The sequence below is a fragment of the Carettochelys insculpta genome, chromosome 2, assembly GCF_033958435.1.
Source record: "Carettochelys insculpta isolate YL-2023 chromosome 2, ASM3395843v1, whole genome shotgun sequence".
In the NCBI taxonomy this organism is placed as follows: Eukaryota; Metazoa; Chordata; order Testudines; family Carettochelyidae; genus Carettochelys; species Carettochelys insculpta.
In genome coordinates, this window is record NC_134138.1 from 99,059,983 (window position 1) to 99,080,007 (window position 20,025).

At 43.6% G+C, this 20,025-nt stretch overlaps 1 protein-coding gene across 2 annotated transcripts; it reads left to right on the forward strand.

Annotated features, from left to right (window-relative positions):
- Window positions 1–1,465: 1,465 nt before the first annotated feature.
- On the forward strand, window positions 1,466–16,550 carry PRELID3A (PRELI domain containing 3A). 2 transcript variants are annotated; one of them, XM_074987480.1, is made up of 6 exons: window positions 1,466–1,615; window positions 4,741–4,909; window positions 5,290–5,379; window positions 6,913–6,983; window positions 7,079–7,181; window positions 14,880–16,550. In XM_074987480.1, exons 1-6 carry the CDS (start codon window positions 1,584–1,586, stop codon window positions 14,994–14,996), a joined length of 582 nt encoding a protein of 193 aa, XP_074843581.1. In that variant the 5' UTR covers window positions 1,466–1,583; the 3' UTR covers window positions 14,997–16,550. The 2 variants fall into 2 exon arrangements, with proteins under 2 accessions (XP_074843581.1, XP_074843582.1); XM_074987481.1 differs by lacking the exon at window positions 14,880–16,550 and adding an exon at window positions 9,202–9,270.
- Window positions 16,551–20,025: the final 3,475 nt, after the last annotated feature.

Below are 20,025 nucleotides of genomic sequence, written 5' to 3' on the forward strand. Positions count from 1 at the left end.
GGGGCCTTTTAGGCGTAGGCGGACTGCGTCCACCCACTCCCTCGGCCTCCAACAGGTTATGCTGGACGGGGGTGGGTGGGCTGTGTCTGGTTCTTCTGGAGCTTGCAGGTTAAAGGAGGGGTCTGGGCAGGCTGTACATGGTGTAGCCACCATTCCCTCTGTCTCTCTTGCCTCAAAGGGTCCTGTGCCCCTAGCAGCTGCTTGTGCAGGTGGTAGTGGGGCTGCAAAGGAAACAGGGAAGGTCATAGGGTAGGTGGGTGTGCTGACAGCACTGGGAGCAGAGCCAATGTAGTAATGTGGGAGGCAGTGCAGTGTCTAGGGCCAACCGTGTGTGTGGAGGTGCTGGTAGTGCTGTGCGCAAGGTGTGTGTGTGTGTGTGTATGTGTAAAGGTAGGGTGTGTGTGATGGTGCTGTGCCCACAGGCAGTGTGTGTGTGTAGATACCTGTGGTATTGAGTGCTGGGAGAGGGTGTGTGAAAATGTGTACAGACAAGCTGTACATGGTGGTGGTGCTTACCAAGAGGCAGGTGTGTGTAAGTGCTGGTTGCGCTGTATGTGCAGGTTTAGAGTGTGTGAAGGCGGGGCACTGTACGGGACTGTCTCCTGAATCAAGGCGAGGCTGATGAAAGAATGAAAGCTGGAGACGCTGACCCCGCTCCCAGGCTCAGAACTAGCTACCCCATGACAAAGTGAATCCCCACCTATGTGGATTAGCTCAATGTGCACTGGTAGCAAATGCTGGAAGAGCAGCACGTCATAACACCGTGCCAGGAGCGCAGTGCGACAAGCAGCATTTTCTGGCGTTACAGCCCACCGTGACGCAGGGCGAGTCCCGCGGCCGCTCGCTAGCCTCGGCTGCCCCCTGCTGATTTAGCTGCACCCATTTCTGACAGCTGGTGCCCTCCCTGGTGATATGTTGTAGCGCTGGGGGTACAGAGACCCCACCCCGGGGCACAGTAACAGGAGCTCCCACGCTGCAGGCGGAAGCGAGGGAAAGTTGTTGTCAGGCGCATCCTCGCAGCGGGCGCTCGGCGACGGGCTACTTTACGGTGGGAAACTGGGTCGGGCCTCGCGCTTCCGGAGCGCCGGGTACAGTGAGCAAAGCTGCACAGGCGCAGGGAAGCTGAAACTTCCCTTGAGGCGCGGGGAGCCGTTGGAGTCACGTGGTTGATGTGATGACGAAGAGGGGATGACGTGCGACAAGAGAACGCAGTGGAGCTACATACCCGGGGGGGAGGGCAGGGCCGTGGGGAACGGTGTCACGTGGCTTCAGGAGCCCGGGAGCAATGCAGTGACGTATATACAGCCGGGGCAGAACTATGGCCTCGTGCTCCCGCGCGCCTCCCACCCGTGAGGTGGCTGGGGAGTGTGCGAGTCACGAGCCTGCCGGGCACAGCTTGTTCCCGGCCCGCCCACTCCCTCGGCTATCCAAACAGGACAGCTTCCCGGGCTTGCGTGTCTCCGCCCCCTGCTTGCGTCACGTCCCCGACGGCGTTGAGCCGGTTCTTTCAGCGCCGGGAGCCGCCTGAGCGCTGCCGGCCGCCATTGGAGCCCGGGCGCCGGTCGGGGCACAGCAGCGGAGCTATGAAGATCTGGAGCTCGGAGCACGTGTTCGGGTGAGCAGACAGCGAGCCTGGGCTGGGAGGGTCGCGGGGCGCCGACTCAGACAGATCGGTAGCGCGGTGCCCGCCGGGGTCATGACGCCGCTGTTACCGAGCCCTCGGCCCGTCTGTGCCCGCCTCGGTTCCCGGCCCAGCCCGAGACTCACTTTGTGAGATGGAGCTGCCCGCTGGGGGGCATCCCGGGGCGGGGATACTCCAGCCCTTGCCCGCGCCCTTCACCCTAGGACAGCACCTGTCGTTATGTCTAGCTTGCAAATGGGGAAACTAAGGCGCGGAAGAGGGCGTGACTAGTCCGAGGTCACCCCGCAGCTCAGCAGTGGGGCAAAGTGACAGCGCCGTCTGCGCCGCACCAGTCAGACGTAAAGGTGCTTGTGTGTGTAAACTCTGACGTACACTCACTGCAATGCCCTTTACTTGTCTTGTCAGCCTGTGCTTGCCCTTCTGTCTCCCAGTCGTGTGAATTTCAGGAAGTGTAATCAATTGCATAGTCCTCCCCCCCACTCTTTTTTCCTAATGATAGTCTGGATTCTTATCTGCTATATTTAAAGTTAAGCTCGTGTGCTGTTCAAAGGGGATGCAGTTGGTGGCAGTGCAGTATGGAGATTTGTGAAAAACGATTCCATACCAACATGAGGGAGGTGATTGAGGGCTCCTCTAACACGGACGTTTTACTGGTTATACTAAGTGTGAGCTCTTGTGTGGACAGTATTAATCCTGTAAGAGAGTGGCTTTTTTATCTTAGTTTGAAGCTCCTCTCTTGCAACAAAGAAACTCTTCCTGTAAAGTGGGGGTTTATGCTACAGAGCTCTGTGGATAAAAGATGCCGTCATTTGACAAAACTAGGGAGACTCTACATTATAAATGCATTCTGTCAAGATTCTGTTGACAGAATGCAGCAATTTTTCTGGTTCTGTCTTAACTATACAAGGCCTAGTGTCTCTGTCAACAAAACATAGTGTAGATGCTCTGGGGGGGGCCCTCTGTGGACAGAGAGGGCTTCCAGTTCACTGAGCAGCCCTGTTTGCAGAACTTCCAGTTGGCTGTTCTGCAGGCAGAGGGCTGAGCAGTCTGGCCACTCTGCTGATGGGGGTGGAAACCTATATTAGGTGTGGATGTGTTCTGCAGGCAGAGGTTCTGTTGGGGAAATATCTGTCAACTGTGACTTCTGTCATCAGAACTCGGTTGTGCAGGCAAAGCTTAAGAGTTTCCACCTGGGAGCTCTGCTGGTGTAACTACATTGGTTTAAATTACACCTCTCTTTTTCCCATTATGCTGAAACTTTCTTGTAGGGAAGAGGGCTGAAAGCAGTAGAAAGTGTTTCCATATTTGTCTTATGTTTGCCAGAGTATGCTAGAAGTAAGCCTCCAAAAGGGCAGAGTTGTGAAACCGATGAAACTATTAGATTGTCTGGCAGTAAGGCAGATATTCTGTCACAATTTTGGCACAAACTCACGTGTAGTTAATTCTCCTAAAGCAATGGTGTCCAATTGGACTTGAAAGATTGCCACACCTTTGATTGTCACCTTTCTGTGTTTGCCACAGCCGTCCTTCCCCTCCTTTTGCTCGGCTCCCCTAGCCACCTCTTTTAAATGCCCTCCCGCAGAGTCGGGCTCAGCAGAGCCTTTGGGGCCTGAGGAGCAACCCAGGGCCGCTGCCGCCTCTGGAGCCAGCATGCCCTTCTCCCACCAGGTGTGGGGTGTGTGCATGGGCAGGTGGCATTTGCATGCAGCTCTAGGAGGAGCCACATTTAAAGGCTCCGTAAACTGCATTGCAGTTGCAGAGCCAGAATCGCCACACCATGGTATCCTGTTTGCCACATGTGGCAACCATATTGGCCACCACAGTTCTAAAGGGTATGAACAGATGAAAACTGAGTTACTCTAGTATTTTGAGTATTCTTTTCCATCCTGCTTCCTCCTTAAAAGGGATAATGTGTCTTAATAGTCCATGTAATATCACCAAAAATTGGTTAATATTCAGTTTTACTTTATCATTTATTTCATATTTGTCTTCATGTGAGTACTGCAGAAGAGGTTAAGTTTGACATCTGAAAAGCAATAAATAGTTCTTGCTTTGTATCACAGGTTGCAATATTGAAATGCCTGTGTGTCAATGTCTAGCACATCATACTGGGAAATGTCTGCAGACAACACTAAGAAATTCAGTGATGAGGGCTCAGACATTTCAAAACAGAGTAGCGCAGATTGGTAGAAACAAGCTTATGTAATTTAAAAAACAAGTCAGTGAAGTCACTGCCTTGCAGTACAGAAACATGATGTGGTCCTTGCTTCCAAGGACTCTGTAGCATAGATTGGATAAGTCTAGGAGAGAGGAGGAGGACAATACTTGGTGACCTTGGAAGGATAGGACGTAGGAGCTGACCTTCAGAACATGAAATGGGACTGTTTGTTTCTGTGGTCTTGACTATGCTGAACAAAAAGAGTAGTCAGTTATATAAAATTGATTGTTGCTGTCTTGTAAGGATTGCAGTGTTGCCCCATAGATGCCATGCAGAAAGCGTTGCTGCAATTGCCTTTTATTCACTATTTTTCCTCCTTCTGCAGAGCTATGAATGCTAACAGCAGTGGAGCGGTACAAGTGTCAGTAATACAAAAAACTTGAGTGCAACCAATGCCTGAGAGAAACTACTGTAGTTTGTGCTGTTTCAGCTGGACTTGTTTAAAACCTTGTTTCTTGGAGTAACAGCTGGTTCACAAAATATCTCTTAAGCCCAGAAGTTGGTTGGGATTATGAATGAGAAAATCTTAGTGCAGACAGGTGCTGCAAGTAGTAGGACTGTGGACCTCTGCTGTGTTTGTCTTTCAGTGTTTGGCATGGTAGTTTAGATGGCGCAAAACTGTTAGATATTGATAAAGATCTGGTGGAATATGGTGTTCGGTTTGGCAGATGCAGAGAAGATAGGGGAAGTGTGTTGCTGAAGCTGTAGTGGCTAGTCATCTTCTTTCCATGTGGACAGCAAGAGCAATATTCTTTTATGGCATGAGGTGACCGGTACTTCACCCAGTACCCAGATAAGTCTCTGTACCAGTCACTTGCTCATAGATGAATATTGTTAATGGCATGCTTAAATAGTTGTAAATACTGTCCTTTTTTCCTAGGCACCCATGGGATACGGTCATCAAAGCTGCTATGAGAAAATACCCCAATCCCATGAATCCTTCTGTGGTAGGAGTAGATGTTCTAGACAGAAGCCTCGATAACCAGGGAAGATTACATAGTCACCGACTTCTCAGCACAGAGTGGGGATTACCAAGTATTGTGAAAGCGGTATGTATGTATTGAAATGACTGACAACATAATGCATATAAACACTTGATTTTTGTGAAGGATCTCAACTCTGAATTTATAAGAAACACATTTTCCAGAAATCTTGGAGAAGGTGTAATAATATAACACGTCTCTTGTTATGAAGGCATTGCAGCGTTTCCTGAAATGTTAATCAAATTTGGATTGTAGTATCTTTCAGGTAAGGACTATGTACTCTGATTTCTTAGCAATGACCGTGTTGAAGTGTTGACCTACAACAAAATATTCATATAATACCACAGTATTAAATATATAAAAGTAATAACTTGGAATACAAAAAATCTTCCGTAATTTGCTCTGATATGATGCTGAATATTTTAAAAGAATGTTTTGCCTTCTAGATTTTGGGAACAAGTAGGACTCTGACGTACATTAAAGAGCACTCAGTGGTAGATCCAGTGGAAAAGAAAATGGAACTCTGCTCTACGAACGTAAGTACCTAGGTGTGAGGTCAGGAAGCTTTTGGTAGTGGGTGCTGGGCTGGGGTATCTCACTTTTTAGGAGGGGGCATACTGACCCAAAGAAAATCAGTTGGAGACCACATACAAGTGAAGCACGTACACACGCAGAAACCTTTCTGATGTGGTCCCCAGATGAGAAGCAGGGCGGGAAAAAAAACAAAAAACCTGCCAGATGTGGCCTCCAACTGGGAAGCAGGAAAAAGACACTCTCCTCACACCTCTCAGGCTTTTTAGGTGGAGGCACCATGGCTCAAGTCTTATCCCCAGGACCAGAGTAATTCTCCTAAGGGCCCTGGGTCTGGGAGATTTTTGTAGAGCCCCCACACTCTGAGGGCTTCAGTGTGTAGGAGGGGGCTGCTGGGGAGCAGTTTGGTGGTGGGGTGTGGGTAATAGAGAGAGAGTACAGAAGTAGGCGGAGGGCACCTACCTGGCACAGCTCCCTGGAGGAATCGGTTGGCTGGCTCTACATGGCTTTGCACACTTCAGGGAAGTGCATCCTGGAAGCACCACTCCCCCACCTGCTCTCATTGGCCGTGATTCCTGTGCAAAGGGTGCAGTGGTGGAAGGGGAGGCAGTACCTGCACAGAGTGCTTCCTTGCAGTGTGCAGAGATGCTTTCTCCCTGCTACCAGGCAGATCCTACTTGTGTTGATCGGGCCCCTGAGACTTGGGTCTCTCCTTCCTCACTGGCAGTAGGGAGCCAGTGCTCATGCTTCAGACATGGTTTCCTCTCCCCCAGTGTGCCTGGAGTGCCAGCACAGTGAGCCCCAAGTCTCACAGGCTGGATTGAGGCAAGCTGGGCCTGTAGGTTCCCCACCTCTGCTTTAGGGGAGTAGGCTGCCTGCTCATCTGCAATGCAAAAGAAAGCTTAATGCACAAGCCGTCAAACAAAGGCTGCATTTTCAATGTGAACTGGATGGTTTGAAGCTTTTCTAGGTTGCCAGCTTTCTAAATATCACTTCTCTTCTCAGTTGCTGTTGACTTCTGCTTTACATGAGTAGGCAACTTTATATACATAGGCTGTATGAAATATTTGTGTGGCTGTATCTTTAACATCAGGAGAAACCATCTTCTGAGAGAGCAGAAATGATGTATTCATGTATTAGAAAACAAAACATACTGGCCAAGGATATTATTTCACTAAACAGCAGCAGACATAAACTTTGAACCAACTTGCAAATCTTTAATCTGTTTAAATTTGCGAACTGTGTTATTCCAAAATTCTAAAAACTTACCAAGTTTTAAATCTGTTCTCAGTAAGTTGCCTTTTTACAGTAAATACAGACTTTAGGGACTTTCCTGAGTACATGTTTTGTGTGTGATTGGTAAGGCTGCTTATTTTCCTCAACAGCCCAGATTAAAAAGCTTGCCATAGCAAGCATGCTGAAGTGTAAGAATAACGAAGCATCACTTGACCCCCAGCTCACCAGCTACTAAATTGCTGATAAAATAAACAGCAGAGTAGAAGATTTTGAGGAGTTGTGTGCTTTATTTTGTTTTTAAGATTACTCTCACGAACTTGGTGTCTGTTGATGAGAGATTGGTCTACACACCTCATCCTGAAAACCCAGAAAAGTAAGTTGGGGAGATGGGCCTGTCTGCTTGTTTGTGAGAGGGTATATTGCTCCATTTCTGTACCAATGAGCGTTCTTTTATTTCTTTCATTCCAGGACTGTGCTAACACAAGAAGCAATTATTACTGTAAAAGGCGTTAGCCTGAGCAGTTATTTGGAAAGTTTAATGGCCAACACGATATCTTCCAATGCTAGAAAGGTATGTGTTTGGGGCAGTAATTCCTGAGCATTTGTGCCCCTGAATACTATGCTTAAGACTCAAGCCTTCAGTCTTTCATGTGAATAGATTCTTGTTGATTTTGTTGGGGCGGGGGGGGGGGGGGGGGCGGCGGCGGGCGGTCAGCAGGTGCAGCAAAATGTGTGGGATTGGTCTTAGTGTGTACAACTTCTAACTATTAAATTCTTGTTGTTCCTTTAAATGTCACCAGAAGCAAAGAAATGCAATTTTTGTTACTTTTTTAAATGTATGCTAACCTGTTTGTAATGCTCACATTACCAGAGACTATTACATAAGCAGCTCTTAAACCCTCATGTCACAGTGCAAAAGTGAGGAAGGCAATCAGCAAAGAACAGTATAAAGACTGAATGGAACATTAATTCACAAATGTCCAAACTGCTCAACTGCCCTGAGCATTGAGTCTTCAGTTTCATTTGTACTAATTCTTATCTGCCCAGTGTGCTCTGTCCATTTGCCTATGACATGAAATCATTCATCTTAGTTTAGTACAAGCAGTTCTGCACAGAGGTTAAATGATCTGTTGTGTTGGATAAGAAGGGAAGGAACCTAGGCCAATGTGAATCTCTGCTGTTTGCAAGTAAGTTTCCCAGTTTCTGTTAATCTGCAAGGACCAGAAAAAGATCTCAGTTCATCAGAGTCGTGCTTGGCTGCTCCAGTTAGGCCCCAGGGAGTGATTATTCACTACAGTTGAGGATGCTGTCTTACTCCCGTGCTGATGGAAGTCAATGTCCGTTAGTATTAGGCGGAGGAGGAGGAGCAGCATACTGAAATGAGCTTGGTGTGACGAGTACAGATCCCATGTAAGGATGGGAAGGGCAGAAAAGGAGGGGAAGGGAGCAGTCAGACAGATGTGAGGGTGAGTGGGGTGTAGTGCTGGTCTGGTTGAGCAATGGCCACTCGAGTCCAGTCTTACTCACTGGGATGGCGCTGTGGAATTATGTGCCTTGATCAGCCCCCTACCCCTGCAAGTAGGGTATCTAGAGACACTGATGTTACCTCTGTCAAATAATGTCCACCATTGGACTGATGAACATTCAGCCTTGCTTGGTTAGAAGGAGCTCTCAGGGTGTGGGAAGAGGGAATCTGAATGTTTCCTTCATTGCTGCCATGCATTTCCCCAAGGAAATTGTTATAAGGTATGTGAGGGGAGAAGCTGGCAAAGAGAAAATATGTGAAGTTTTTGAGACCTAAGTAGGTGCACTCCAGGTTGTGGGATGTGGCATTAAAGAGGGTAGAGGGAGAAAAAGTGGCCAGTTGAATTTTGAGGGTGTAGATTACATTTTTAATTTGGCTGTCAATGGGTGGCTGCAAAGGTCCCTCCACTTCAATGTCACAATTCTCTTCTTTCCCACCAATTCCACATAAAGTCATGGGGATACATGGTGTGATCTCACCATCTTGTGACACTAATTGCAGTTAAATACTTAGTTTGCCAACATACATTTTAAAAAACGTCAGGCCTATGTAGAAGTCCAGAAGGTTTTTCCCTTAGTCAAGTGTCGTATGAAGGAGCAGCATCATCTTTTTGTCCTTTCTGGGGTAGCTGGATCCTTTCAGAGAAGTTAGATAAATGTCTGTCGGGGATGGTCTAGACAGTACTTGGCCCTGCCATGAGGGCAGGGTGCTGAACTCGATGACCTTTCAAGGTCCCTTCCAGTCTGAGCATTCTATGATATGATTCTATGTTGAACTTGGCAGGAAATGGTATGGGCAGTTTCCAGCCCCTTCGTTACTAACAACCAGACCTATTTTGAAGGTGATAGTGATCTCAGAAGCACAATACTAAGTTTCTTTGCTTGTAAAAGTCTGCTTAGACATGGCAAAACTTTGCTAGATAGTGTTTCCTGCTGCATATTGAAATGCTTAAGTAAATATTGAGGTTTTTCTCTGCAAGTTTGAGACTGCAGGCCTGATGCCTGAATATTACAATGATAAAAGATGAATCTTGTGCCATATGTTAATCTTTTCTGTGTTACTCCAGGGGTGGGATGCTATTGAGTGGATAATTCAAAATTCTGAAAGCGCACTAAGCTAGCAGTCTGTCTCTACACCTGCAGTTTGTACTAACTAGTGGTAACTCCGGCATTCACTATCTCGGTACAGCATTTTGGTTTTCTAGCAAATGTGCATGGATTGTTGTGATGTGATATTTTTATGTGTGTTCATAAGCTTGCATGTGTTACTACAATTCAGTTACATACGGGAATGGCAAACTTGTTCTTATAACACTGGAATTGTATGTGGTATTTTTTTGTTGCAATGGGACCTAGATTGGGTCAAGTAGCCCAAATCCACTATATGATGGAAGGGCAGACCTTACTGTCTCTACATGTACTGCAGTGTTTTTGTACCATGGTTTTGCTGCTTAATGACAAATGTAAACAATGAGATTTACTGCAGGTACCTAAGCATGTGAATGTTCCCCTGTTTAACGGGGCCCACTCCAGCTTTTTCAGTTAAATTTCATCACATGGGGAACAGTAATCTCAAGAAATCAGCAAAAATGGTTGGTTTTGTTGAATCTTATTACTGTCAAACTGTGAGATATGCGGGAGTTGCATTCCTGCAACACCGACGTAACTCAGTTTTTTGCACAAGTCAGGGTGGGGAGCCAGGAACCAGGTTGCTGCTTGGTTCCTAGCTCTCTGCCACTTGTGAAACCCGGGAAGCTGACTAGCCCACCAAGGCTGGTCAGCTTCCTGGCTGCTTCTCCCTGCCTTTCCCCAGCCAAGTGGCTATCAGCAGGCAGGGAGAAGGGGCTCTTAGCTTGCCTAGCTGCCTGCAACTGTGGGCAACTAGGCAGGCTCACAGCCGCAGGGCAGCTTCAAGTTGTGTTTAACTTGCGTTAAAGTAGCTACGTGCAACTTGAAGCAGCATATTTGGAGGGTTTACTGTATAAGCATGTAGCAGAATTGCACTTCCTGTGTTTTAGGGTTGGTTTCTCAGAGTAGATGGCCAATAAGGATATTCTTCAGTATGGAATTGTTGGTATTTGGTCTGCCTTCCATGACAGGAATTGATCTGGCCCAAATGACAGTGGCACCATCTGTTAATGTTTAAAATTTTAGTTGAAAACTGGAAGTAATTGACAATTTATCAGAGTAATTACTACAGTAATCTCCTTTTGCATCTTAATTTGGTTTCCTGGATTGTTGCTGTCATAAACAAATGACCTATCATGACTGTTTTAAATTTAACTTTCAGATGTGTTTGTTTGTTAATGCTAGGAAGTGGGGCTTTCTTCCATTTTCAAACTTCAGGGTGGAAAAGAGTGGGTCCCACTTTCGTACTTTATGCTAGTCAATATACAGCACAGTCTCACTTTTCCTTCAGTTATATAGCCTAGCTTGACTCTGTCATTCCTGTATTGAAACCACAAACTTCCAATGATAAAATTCTAAAACCTTTTTTCTTAAACTTCTCTTCGTTCCGTTTTAATATCATGTTTGCTTGGGGTGCGTGTATATACTGTGTAAAGTCAGCAGATGATGGCTATGTGCTTTTAAGTTGTAGCATAACAAAGTTCACTCCTCATGTGCACTTAATGTAATGAATTGGACAAAACGTTAAGCTTTGTCTTCTCCCAAAAACTTCAGTTGGAGTATCCAGTGTGTTACCAGTTATCCAAGTTATAAAAACAAATCTTTATATCAGTGTTTAACCTAACAGGGGAAGCATAATGTAGTGCTAACATTTGTAAAGTGCATGCTTGGTAATGAATGTGCTTGCTTAAGTCCTTTGTCCTGTGTGTAAAATAGGACTTAAATAACATTGTAGTAAATATGTTACGTGTGTGTGTGTGTGTGTGTGTGAGAGAGAGAGATTTAAAAAAAAAAAAACTCCAATCCTCTGTCAGATTCCTTTTATTTTCCTGCCCCCCCCCCCTTTTACTGAGTAGAGCTCCCAAGGTCCTTAATCTTTAAGTAAATTGGAGGTGAAGCTTTATTAACTTGGGAGTCTGCTGGAGAATTGTTCTGAAATTTACCCTGCCAGTGTGGTGAGTTATATGGATTTAAGTAGTTTTTCCAGAGTTGAAGAAAATACCCCATAATTGTATTTCTTTTGGAAAACCAAACCCAAAGGTACTAGCTAACTTTTTGGCTAGTAAAAATCTACTTTTGATATTAGACTTAGTATTTGAATACTTAAGAACATTTGTCCTTTCAGTACCCTGTATATTAGTATGTCTGTAAGTAAATGGACAGTAACTTGAAAAATAGTTTTTCAATATGAAAAGCTCAGACCTGGAGTTATTTGTAACACCTAACATTGGTGAGGAGGGTGGGGCGGGAGGAGTGGGGGTTTTCCTCTCTAGTCTCTGAATATGACAGTTCACTCAGTTTTGTCATTTTGCTGTACGGTTATTTACTGTTCTGTCCTAGCTCACATGCATGCTTCCCTACACCCGGAAAGAGATAAGTGATCAGTAATAGTACCAGCAGAACGAACAAACAAGTGGCAAGGATGTGCACAGAGGAAATAGGCTGGGATGGGTGGAGTGGGGAGTTTTTGGCTCTTGGTCCTACTCGAAAATATCCTCCTAATATATACCCAGGGATGCAGGAAAAATATAACTCTTAAGGGTTGATCTTACTAAAATGTTAGCTTTAATATGCAAGTTGATAATGTCCTTGTTAACACATTGTTGGCACTCATTATAAATGCTACCTTCCTAGCCACTAACTAAGCATGAGAAATTTCAATTCCTATGAAAGTCTTGATTCACGAATGAGAATTTTTTATATTATGGGATTCTACGTTTAATACTTTTGAGAATGGGGATTGTTGATTTAGTTTGTGCGTAGTTCCTCATGAACACTGGCTGCTAACCATGACATAAAGAGCGCTAATTCAATATAGCATTTGGACAACGAAGGTCTTTATTCTAAAATTGGCATGTTTTTCCTGGTGATTGCGAAATAAAAATAGGCATCTTCAATCAAATCTCTTTCAGTGAGGCTAAATGGAAGTAGCATCTTGTGCTTGTACAGTCTTTTATGTTTCTTAACAGGAAAAAGACTGACTTGAGGTATATTTCTTGGATGTTCTCAAGTGGTTATTTGAATGTGCATCCGTTCTAATACCTTCTAGTTTGGGAAGAGGAGACAGTGGGATCCTTTAAACATCCTGTAGCAAATACATATACACAGTGCTGTATCTTCAGGGTAGGACCCTCTTTCTGCATCAGTAATATGGCCCAGCTGTTCACTTTCATTGTAAAGCTAATGACTTACCTTCTCAAGCACACAACATACATTTGGGTGCTTCTTGTTGAGCTCCATGTGTCACACAGTTGTGTTGTGAAGAATCCTGCTGTCTGATCTTTTCGCTTGGCTATCGTCCTGTATTCTGCACTATTGAACCAGAGCTAGTAGTCTCCATCAGAATGCATTTTTGCATGAAAAGAGTTTTTAATCCAGTCGTTAGATTCATTAAGGAATATTCATGGGTGGTAAAGTGAAGAATTAATGAATAGGAACAAGACCGCAATACTGACCCTCGAGCAGCGTTTCCCAAACTGTGTTCCATGTGATGTGAATAAGTGTTCTGTGGAGAAAAATGTTGGTGCTAGCACTATTTTTCATTCTAAAATATTAAATACGAAATTGTGTATGAATATTATTTAGATTGTAGGTATCTTAATAATGCATTCATTATAGTATTGTTATTATGCAACTAGTGTCAAAATAGAGATGCAAAAACACTCTTCCCATTTAAAAAAAACTGTCACATGTTCCTTATTTTCTAATAGTTTTCTGTAAAAGTAACTTTAGAAACCGACAAAATCTAAAATATTTTCCATACCTAATTTGTTTTGCATTTGTGTTTTTTTTTTGTTTTTTTTCCTTAAGGTTTTAAGGAAGGACAATCCTTTTTGAACAATATTGTCCTTCGTATTCTTGTACAACAGAACAACAATAACCATCCTTCTTTTGGCTGTTTTATTATTTTGTTTTGGGTTTGTATGTAATTTTAGGGACGCTTACCATCCTCCTATCAGAAAGATAATAGTTGTTTGTTCAGATGCTTTTTCTCATTTTTTCTAAGCTTAGTTTTATTAAGATGTCCATTCTCTTGCCCTTCTTCCACTCTTGACTAGCATGTCTGTGTTCCATCAATATATTCCAAGCCCAAAAGTGTTCCTTTACCAAAATAGTTTGAAAACGCTGCTCTAGAGGATGTATTTCATGCTGGTAATGTAAAAGGTTACAGTGAGGTTGATACTTTTTAAATTTTTTCCAAGAAGACTTGAAATAATTCGGACACATGCTTGAGGACTAATCCTAAGTACCTGTGCCTCCAAATCCATACTTGCATACTGACTTTCTATACACACATTTTAACTCTCCCCCAGAAGAAAAATCTCACTTCTGTCCTCAACGTAGCAAAAGTTCCCTTGGTCTACTGTGCCACCCAAAGAAACTTAAGTCCGGCACCGCAGTCCCTTAACTTTACAGGCTGATGCTTGCTTCCCTCATCTCATTTTTGAAGAAATGCTCTGCTACCTGCACCTCTCAATTATTCCTCTCTCCCCATGTTGGCACTCTAACTGCATCAGCGCTGCCTGCTAATGCAGTAGTGTTTGACAGGTTCTGTGGTCTTCCTTTTCCCTTTTCCACCAGACAAAAGGGCTAGTGTCTCCCTCCATCTGTTCACCTGGACAAAACTTGTATTCACCTCGAGTAAGCAGAATTTTTAAAGCCCTGTACTAGAGTACTTTTGATTAGAGGTAGAATATAACTTGTCCCTTAAGGTAGCAATTTCTCACTTTTAAAGTTAGCCTTCAGCAAGGGTGAGAGAATCGTTAGAGCCCAGCAAGATAAGCTTGTCAAGTACAGTAGCCTCCAACATGAACTCACAAAACTGGGCAGCACGCATTCTGCGGAGCCAGTTAAAATAAAGGAGCTGCACAGTTGTCTTTAAACTTAATTGCACTGAGTCACAGTACTTTGTTTTTTCTCTGATGCATTCTTATAGCATTCCAGGAGTAAGAGGGAACAGGGCAGGGTGACAGAAAATTTAATTGCAATTTTTAAAACTTAGCTCAATTATATGGTAAGTGACTCGTACACGAATATAGAGCTCCATGATACCCTTCCTCCAGTCTTTCTACAGATATTTTGTTCTTCCAAAAAGTAGGATGTCTCTGATTTCCTCCCTCCCACCATGGTTACTGCCAAATCTGTCTGAAAGTCTAATTTGGTTCTTCCTGGTTCTCATCCACGATAATAAAAAATTCTCCAAATGTAAATTTCTTAACAATTCTGAAACATGAACTGGACTAGAATCTGTGTTACTCTCGATACATGTGTTGGCTTTATTATGCTAACAGAAAAAGCAAATGGGGGGGAAAGATACTTTTTACTAAAGTGACTTGTGAGCAGACTTCTTGAATTAGAAGGTAATTTTATTTAAGTTCTCTTTTCCCATAACTTCACTTCCATGTGGCACTAACTTTTTGCACATAAGATGAAGTTTATTTATATATCTCTTTAATGAAGCTTCAGTAAAATCTTGAAATCTCAATATAAAAATTAATGCAAAATGGGTTTCCTTTAGAGCAGTTTTGAAGTCTGACAAAGGAAAGCTGTTGAAGTTTTAATTTAAGTGGCTTTGTATCAATTTGGATACCAAATTCTATTTGCCTTTTCCTGACAGGGTCGAGATGCACTGGAATGGGTGATTGGCAAACTAAACACGGACTTTGAAGAACTAACATCATCCACCCGAGAGAGCATGAAATCTGGAATGGCAGCAGCATCAGCAGAGAACTGAAGCTGCAGAGCACCGAGGAACTGACAAGTTTTTCCCATGAACTTTATTTCCTTAGGTCTCTTCTCTGACTCCAGTCTTTTTGTATGTTTATAGGAATATAAGAATGTGAAAAGCTATTTTTCTAGATCTTTCTCTAGCCTCCATATCAACTTGTTTGACCAGTGAAGACTAATACGAGCTTTTATGTTTTCCTCCTTTTTTGTTTAAATAGCCTCATGTAATGGAGCTAACAAACAAAATCTTTCTGGCAGTTCTTTGGCACTTTTTAAAAAGTGACTTTTTTGTAAAGGCAGTGCTGAGTAGTTTCTACTACTTTGTCATCTGTCTTTTGTGTTCCTAGGTTTGTGTTTTTGTTTGTGTTTTTAAGTATATTTATTAATAATCTCTTTAAAGAGAGCAGTTGCTGCCTTTTGTACCATCTGCCCTTCATAAAAGCACTGAATGTAGCATCAGTCTTCACTGCCTAAGCACAATAGTGAAGAGTAAGTGACACATGGGGTAAAAACCTGAGTAAATACCTCCATTTTATCTGAAAAGCTAGCTCTTATGTGGTGGTACTGATTCTTGCATTATTAAATGCAGTGTCTGAACAAGATACCGAAGTGATTGATGTCCTAGATGGTTCTATCCAAAAACAGAAGATGTAGTGAGAATTTTGATGGGAATTTAGATTATTTTTTTTAAATAGACTTTGGGGATGGATATTTATTTTTCTAATATTTATTCACAATCTCTTTAGTCTTTTTTCTCCTCCCCTCCGCCCCCTTTCTGGAAGAACAGCAGATACCTCTGTGGAAAGCATTTGGAAAATTTGGACTGCTAAATGCAACTTTTAACAAGGTGGCTAGAAATGAAGAGTATCTTTATTGTCTCAGATGGAATCACTTTTTCACTGTAGTTCAGTGTTACTTATGCCACTAACAAAGATTATCAGATGAAGAATCAGCAGCAAACTCAGGTGTACTTAAAGAGACTACAGAATTGACTTTTTCTAGCACTCTTCCCGACCCCTCCCCCCCCCAACCACCTTCTGCCCCGGAGCTTTCCAGAAGCTTTCAGTAGTTCTTTGTATTTGTCTTTTCATTTACATTGTAGCAATGTTTTGCCACGCCATGAGTAACTTAATGGCATAAGTAGTTATCATTTTTAGGCTCATTTAAATGTTTCTTGTTATAGTTCATTGACTGTCTGGGAAAATAAAATTACTGGCTTTTGCAACACCTGTAGAGTAGAAGACTTGTAGGAAACACAAATGGAATTACTTTCCAGAAGTATGAAATCCAAAATCATTACAAAGGTACTCGCCTTTCTTGGAAGTGCATACAGGGATGAGCATTTGCAGGCAGCACCAACTTCTGATGCAGTTTTCAGCTGAAGGAAAACATTTTGGTTTTCCGAAGAAATTTTTGCCTGCAGCAAGGCTGAAGAAGTCCGTTGCGAAGATGTGATTCCTTTTGCAAACAGAACCATAAACAGTTCAGAAAACTACTTTTGAGTGAAAATTCTAAATATTTTTAAATGGTTAAAAAAAATAAATGCTTGTTTCGTAACTTGTTTTGACTTGGGTGTTTTTAATATGCAATGCTACTTTGGTGGAAAACTCACCCAACATGTGCACACTGTTTTTGCTAATTATGGAAACACTATGCTAACAGTTGCATTGTTCTCTCTTAAACTAACTAAACTGTATCTATCAGAGTATGCTTACACAAACAGTAAATGATACCATTTTTAAAAACACTTGGGTTGGATGATAGCACCTAATCTAAGCTTTCAAAAACCAAGTCAGGGTGGGTAAGTATTTACTGTCTGTCTTCATATGGATCTCAGGGGTTTCCTGTGTGAGACAGACACTTATTCAGAGCTAAGGCCATGGAGTATATTGACCAAAGAGCAACTTAATACTGACATTTTAGCTGAAAGTCAGTTCACTGTCTGAGTTGTGTGCCCTTTCTGAGGGGGTGGGGAGAGAGGGAGGGAAGAGGGGGAATTGCTGAAAAGTCTAGTGGCAAGAGTCAGCTAGTACATTGGCATTTTCTCCTCCCCTCATGCACTTGTTCTTTCTGCTCACTAGTTCCTCTGGGCTTTGCTGACCCTCTCCTCTTCCATAAAAGGCCGGGATTTGGTTTTTAGCTGCCCTGGGGAAGGGAAGTTAATTCTACCTGCTGCTTGGCTGTGCCCCCAAGAGAGCTGCTTAAGAGCTTTGGGGATGTCTGCCACCTAATGCTTTATTGGCTTTGATCACTGGCTCCTGCTTAGTCTGGGAATTATTCAAGTGAGGGAGGGCCCTCTGCTTTAAATCCTCTGGGAAGAAGATGCTAGTAGCATCCACTTTTTGCTAGGCATAGCCTCTTTCAATCTCCTTTCTGGGGGCTAGTATCACTCTCCATTTATATGTCTACCCTTGCGACCACTGAGTGATAGATTACACTCCACCTTGTTCTCATATGCTGTAATAGTGGTTCATCAGGCCCCACATTACTTGGGATTTGTCTTAGCCTCTACTGAAAAGCTCATCCTTCGTTCATGTCAGTTGTCTTGTTTTTAAGGCTTCTACAGCTTGTCAAAGATGTTTGCTGGGGTTCTCTCATCTCGTGAACATTGCTGCTCCAGTTTTAGCTGTGGGCCTCTGTGCAGTCTGCTCTATTATCCTGTTCCTTCTCTGGTTGTTGCAGTAACTGCAGAGCCTTTGTGTAGAAGGGGCCCTCTTTGATAAAGGGCTACATTTTCACAGGTCAAAGCTGTGCATTTTCTGTCTTGCACAAGAGTACTGACCAGGAGCTGTGGTATTCATTAAAATTCTTGCATCCACCCACACCATGTTCTACACTATCTGTCCACTCTTCGGCTGTAACAGTCATTGGTGCTTTTTTTGTTTTCTTAAAGCTTTAGTAAGTTTTTAGTCTAATCTTGCGCTAATCCAAGTGCCCTGTAATTGGGTCCTGTCCCTGTGATGGTTCTCTTCTGTGTGGAGCATGTCTAATTCCTCAAAGTGAGGTGGGAAAACCCTCCATCAGTGGGCTCTGGCGTGGTAGAGGGTACCAGGTTGAAAGGAGGAAAAGGCTTCCAGTCCTAAGGCAGAGTTTAAAACAGGACTGTGTGTGAGAACATATATGGCACATTTTGATAAATGTTTCCATTCCATGGGAGGTGAGGCCATAAACATCACTGGTGAGCCAAGTTCTTTTGCTCCTGAAGGCCAGTAGGTGCAGGTTTAGACTGGAATCCATTGATACAGCACTATGGCTGTGTCCACAGTAGCTCCCAACTTGGAAGGGGGCTTGGCAATTAGGGTGTCAGGTGGTTACTAATGAAGTGCTGCAGTGCATATGCAGCACTTCATTAAGCTAATTCTGCCCCACAGCAGAGTAAAGGGCCTTTGAAGTAGCCCAGGCACTTAGAAGTATGGGCAGGTTAGCTGTGGCTATGTGCAAGCCGGCACTTTGAAGTTTTAACACTTTCAAGTTGCCGTGGGGGAGAACTAACTTAATGAAGTGCTGCATATGCACAGAAGCACTTTATTAATAATCTCCTGACACCCCACCCTGGAAGCTGGGAGCGAGTAAAGACAGAGCCTATGAGGGACAAAAGAAGGGATGTAAAGGAAGTTTTGGTTATTTTAGCACTCAGCCTGAAGGCCACCCATACTATCAGTACAGACCTTACCCGTGTGCGTATCCTTAAACAAGTCCCAGCTGAAGCAGACTTCCTCTGTGCTCTTTAAATCCCATCTCAGTGTTCCCTTTGTTTCAGTGTAAGCACAGCTGTTAAAGATTTCCCTCCTTAAAGCAGCAGTGGTGGTGTTAGTGGAGACCATTTTGGGAATAACAGTTGTAACTAATATTGATGATCTATTTGTAATTTTCTTTTGTCTACACTGTACTCTTGGGGGCAGGGGATAGAGGATGGCAAGAGTTCCAGGGTTAGCAGCATTCACAAGGAAGGCTCACACTAGCAAGGAAATGCCAAGGCAAAGTGGAAATAGAACCTGAGCCTGCTGGGTGTAGCTGTTAGAGGCTGTGCACAAACTAGAAGAAATGCTTCTGCCTCTTGAGAATTGCTGAGAAGAACTGTGTTCAAATTTGTAGCTGCGTAATTGTATAAAATGGAGTACATTCATCGCCATGCTATGTTAACCGAGGCATTCCCCTTTAAATGCTTTTAATCTTTCTTTACATAGTAGATAATACTTAACCTCTTTCTATGGTGAAGGCAACATAATTGTTACAGGTGAGGATAATGGCTGCGGCAATGCTTTTTCCCCTTCTGTGCCTCCCCTGTGTCCTCTCAGTTCAGCCTGTGAGCTCCTCAACCTGTAAGTTCTCTGCATAATATATCGGCCATGTACATCTATGATACTAAGTAATTACATGAGCTAAAATATTTACAGTATATAGCTTTCTTTGCACAGGCAGAAGAGGCAGGACTAGCAATAGACTTTGCTGAGCTGTGGGCAACCTGTTATGTTCAGCCCTGGGAACCTCAGAACGGGTGGGGCCTCCCAGGCTTTGGGCAGCCAGCCCTTAACACTGCCCAGACAGCATGCATGATGCTCTGGTGGTGATTTAAGTGGACTGGAGTTCTAGGCCTTGTTAAATCACCAGGCCCCTGGTGCATCTTCTCCCTTGGCTACAGGCCCCCCATCTCTGTATTCCCCCCTGCTCCAGTCCTGAGCAGCGAGAATAGGACATGGTGGAAATAAAGCAAGTGACAAACTGAAACCATCTTTTCTGAGAATTTCGTAAAGGAGACTATAGCTGCACTCATGTCGTGTTGGGAGTTCAACAAATGTAAATTTGAGGGGGGACGCTATTTAATAGAAGAACTCTTCGCTGCGTTGATGAGGCCAGTGCCACTTGTGTGGGGTAAGAATGATGGGTTTTTGACTATAGGAGGGAAGGGAAGTGGCAACCTTAACTATAAAGCAGTTTTCTTAGTAAATAATCCCACTTGCTTTTTCAGAGTGTAGAATAGATTAAAAACCTTAATATAAAGTATAATGTCTCTGGCCAGTTTAGAACCTCATCCT

Excerpts from the sequence above, each read along its gene's own strand:
- PRELID3A (XM_074987480.1), top strand. The coding sequence starts at position 1,584 with ATGAAGATCTGGAGCTCGGAGCACGTGTTCGG. Across the intron at positions 5,380-6,912 it reads TGGAACTCTGCTCTACGAAC|ATTACTCTCACGAACTTGGT; the intron begins GTAAGTACCTAG and ends TTTGTTTTTAAG. Across the intron at positions 7,182-14,879 it reads TATCTTCCAATGCTAGAAAG|GGTCGAGATGCACTGGAATG; the intron begins GTATGTGTTTGG and ends TTTTCCTGACAG.